General features: G+C 40.6%; 1 protein-coding gene across 1 annotated transcript; it reads right to left on the reverse strand.

Annotated features, from left to right (window-relative positions):
- Window positions 1–60: 60 nt before the first annotated feature.
- LOC118756647 lies at window positions 61–3,905 on the reverse strand (the record flags this gene model as incomplete). The annotated part of the gene is made up of 1 exon (XM_036491401.1): window positions 61–3,905. A coding segment is annotated over exon 1 (3,845 nt), but the record flags the coding sequence as incomplete, so codon positions are not given.
- Window positions 3,906–4,319: the final 414 nt, after the last annotated feature.

The following is a 4,319-nucleotide window of genomic DNA, read 5'->3' on the forward strand; positions in this document are numbered from 1 at the left end:
CCCCCTTTGCCTTTGTTGTAACAACAGTCAATGCACGCTGCGACGTATTCCCTGACATACTTTCGCGCTTTAGGGAACCAGAAATGCTCATAGATACGTTGTAAAGTTTTATCGACACCAAAGTGCCCCATGTCGTCATGACAATATTTCACGACCCGCCATCGTACTGCTTTTGGTACCACATAAAGACGTTTTTCGTTGTACACCTTATACAACCTATTGTTCTGTATTCGATATTCGCTGTTCAGTTGTGTTGCTTGCTTCGATTCGGCTTTGCCTTTTAGTACATGATTGATTTCACGTATCTTACCATCTTGTAGCTGCATAGTCAGCAACCAATCATCGGAACTTGTAGTAACCAGCAACACCTCTGAAGACTGTTCAATAGGCGCTCTGCTAAGCGCGTCAACGTGGGACATGCGTACGCCTGGTCGATGTACACAGTCAAAATCAAATTCAGTTAGTCGCATCCACCATCGTGCGATTCGAGGAATAAGTTGAGTTTTCGTTCTTATACTGCTAATAGCTGAGCAATCGGTTACCACCTTGAAATGCTTGCCCAGAATGTATACCCTAAACCTTGCGAGTGCCTCGACTACTGCCAATACTTCTAACTCATAGGCATGATAGCGAGACTCTGTTTCTGTACACCGTCGACTAAAATAAATAACCGCTTTCCAAGTTTTCCCATCGTCAGTTGATTGGAGTAACACTGCAGCTAGGCCAACACCGCTAGCATCAGTATGCACTTCGTGTATTGCATTAAAATCGTACAGAGTGAGCACTGGTTCATTACTCAATGCATTTATCAAAGTATGGAAAGCTATATCTTGTTCTTCCCCCCAGTCAAATTTTGTAGCTGCTTCTTTTCGCGTGAGGATTGTTAACGGTCGCGCGATAATAGCATAATTCTTTACGAATTTTCGAAAAAATCCCGTCAACCCCAGAAAACGTCTGACCTCAGTTACAGACACCGGTTTCTTAAACTGTCTAATTGCATTAATCTTCGCTTCACCTGGTATAATACCGTCACTAGTAATTCGATGTCCAAGAAAGCTAAGCTCATTCACCAAAAATTTGCATTTGCTATAGCGCAATGTTAAGTCACATTCTTCTAATAATTTCAGAAATTTTTCTATTATTATTAACCCGTCATCAACCGTACGGCTTGGAATAATTACATCATCCAAGTATGCAATAACTCGGTACGGTTTCATTTTGTCCACAATTTTATTCATCATATTTTGAAATACCGACGGTGCATTAACCAGCCCGAATGGCATGCGATTATATTCGTAGTGTCCATTATTTGTAACGAATGCAGTATATTGTTTAGCATCGTCTTCCAACTCAATTTGGTGATAGCCCATATTGAAATCTAAAGTAGTATAGTACGTGTTGCCTGCAAGCAATGCAAACAATTCTTCCATTATTGGCATTGGAAATGGCTGTTTCACCGTAATGCGATTTAATTGTCTATAATCTACACACAGTCTATGCTCTTTATTTTTCTTTTCCACTAGGACTACGGGTGCAGCATACGCGGAATCTGACACACGTATTACGTCTTTTGCCAATAAATCTTGAATTATTTCGTCCAAGATTGGTCTTTTCGCGAAGGGCAATCGGTAGGGTTTCATATTTATCGGATTGTAGTTATCGAGCTTAATATTCATTTTGGTAATTTTAGCTTTACCGAGAGTATTAAATCGACCTTCATACGTTTTTAGCACATTACTTAACTTTTCGTTATGATTTTCATCAAATACGCTCTCAATTATATTTATCTTAGATTGCATCCAACAATCTTCACCGTCAATTACAAATAGATTTCCGTTTGAACAGAGTACGTCTCTGCCTATTAATACATTATATTCAAGTTTATCATCGTCTACAATAAGCAATTTCACGTCAACACACACATTGTCGATCGCGATATTTGCTTTGATCTGTTCGAAACATTCACATTCACTACCAGCGAAACCTTTTAAACGCACAAAGCATTTTTCCTTCAGATTTTCTTGCAATTGATTAGCGAACTTTCTTTTAACTAACGAGCGAGCACTACCTGAGTCTATTAACGCTTCTGCCACAATGCTATTCACTTCAACGTTTTTCATATATAATTTTTCTTTATTTTCTTCGATCGAGTTGCACTTTGATTTTTGTGAAATTGCCGAAACTTTGCAGTTTTGCGCATCATGTCCATATTTATTGCATTTTTCGCACTTCGCTCGTTTTTGTGGCTCAGCACAATTTCGCGAGATATGACCCGTTTTGCGGCAATTGTAACACACTATATTTGAATTGTCTTTAACGTCTTTATTTTTCACCGGCTGCTGCGCAGCTTTTCCGCTTGGTACATCTTGTTTTACAGACACATTGTTTTTGTATGAGTTAAACATACAATAATTTTGGATTGCTCTTAACAATTCATTAGCGCATGCATACGTCTTTACCGACAGGGAACGTTTCATGTCCAAGTCGTTAATTCCATTTAGCACATATTTAATGATCGATTGATCATCCAACCCACCCTGTCTGCCAACAGCTAAAACACGATAGTAAAAAGTTTCTGGCGATTCACTCATATTGCGGCGCATACTCATTAATTTCATGTGAATCTCGGCCGTGTTTATTGTTGATGGAAATTCAAATAAGAAATCAGTCACAAACTTTGACCAACTTGCATACACTACTGGTGCAGAGTCCAACCAGAGTTTCGCGCAACCTTGCATTTTTGTGCTTACAGCAAACAACAATAGTTTGTCTCCCCAACCATATGCTTGGCGTAGTTGCTCGATTCTGCCTATGAATTGAACAGATGTCAATTCTTTCACGCTTGGATCAAATGTTGGTAGTATACCAATAACATTTTGTACGCTACCGAACTCAGCATGTATACTTCGTTGTTCGGTTACATACCCACCCCTATTACAACATACACTTGTCGGTGCGTTTGTATTCTGTTGACATGCAGTCATATGAACACTTGTAGGAATATAGTTTTCTGCTTCTGCTTGCTCCATATTCGTTGACGAAATATCTGCAAAATGTACTCGTCGTGCAGCATGCGGAATGTGTTGCGCATTCCTATTCGCGGTATATCGTGGCATAGAAATTCCTATTGAATTTTCATATTGAGATGGCAAATACTTCGCTGATTGGAACACATCGCTTGTGTTCATCGTCTCTCTCGAGTCTTGCATCGCTGTCTGCGCATGCGTTGTGTAGTTATATTCGTATCCAGCTCTCGCTCTCAATTCTCCGTCGTATATTTTCGGCTGTTGCGCAGCTGCAAATGAAGAAGGCAAAACGCGCGTTGTTTGCACTCCTCCCGTTGTTCGTATTTCCCCTATGCTGGGTAACGTCAGTGATGCGTTAGAGTGAGAAGAATGACATACCGTCGCCAAATCTTCCCCTTCTCTAACCGTCGGCATCGCTGAAAAATTTGAATAATTGCGTCGCGTCTCCCGAATTTCGCCATCGGTTGACATATGTACAGCATCGAATATTCTGGATGCAGGGCATACCGTCGCCTGTGTTAACATGTCTCTTTGCGCCGTTGATGATGAAATTGCAACGTGAGGAATACAACTTGCCGTCGTTGCTGCCTCTATTGCATGTCGAGATACATTTTCTGCTAATGTATTTTGTGTTGGCGAGGAAGCACTAAGAGGTGGCATACACTCGCCATTCCGTGTACGAAACGAATTGCTCAATGGACTTCCCATTTCCCGTAACCGGCGTTCAATACTTTCATTTAACGCACTTTCGAAACCTTCATTAAACTGGTACTCACAGAGCTTTTCGACCAGCTTTGCTTTATTACCCGCGGTAGACAATCCTAGATCGCGCAATCGCTGACGCAAATCCACTACCGTCATTTCACTGAACTTTTCCATTTCGATTTCACAACACTTGTATTCTTTGTCTCACTTCTGAAAATTGTCACAGGATAGTCGAGTTTATTTCAAATATAAATAAAACACCAATGGTTGTAGGCTGGCCCTGTCAAGGGGCAAGTATTGTAAATTAGTATTTATTCAAAGTATGTATTAATATTCAAAAAAATAATGGAAAAGTATCCGCTCAGTGAAATGGTCACACACGTCTGTCTATGTTCAGCTTCGGTCGCTAACTGCTGCTTGTTTCATCTTCTCTTGTCTACTATTCGCTTGTCGCAGGGTTGCATGAAGTCGTACGTGACAGTTCGGCCAATCCTGACATTGGCATCGTCTCGATGTCACTGGCTTCATCTTCGTCGGAATCATGTTCATCTAATTCGGGCGGTATTATGCACCATGGTTTAATTTTAT

Source organism: Rhagoletis pomonella, unplaced genomic scaffold (genome assembly GCF_013731165.1).
Source record: "Rhagoletis pomonella isolate Grant_MI unplaced genomic scaffold, Rhpom_1.0 Rhpom_scaffold_06119, whole genome shotgun sequence".
Classification (NCBI taxonomy): domain Eukaryota; kingdom Metazoa; phylum Arthropoda; class Insecta; order Diptera; family Tephritidae; genus Rhagoletis; species Rhagoletis pomonella.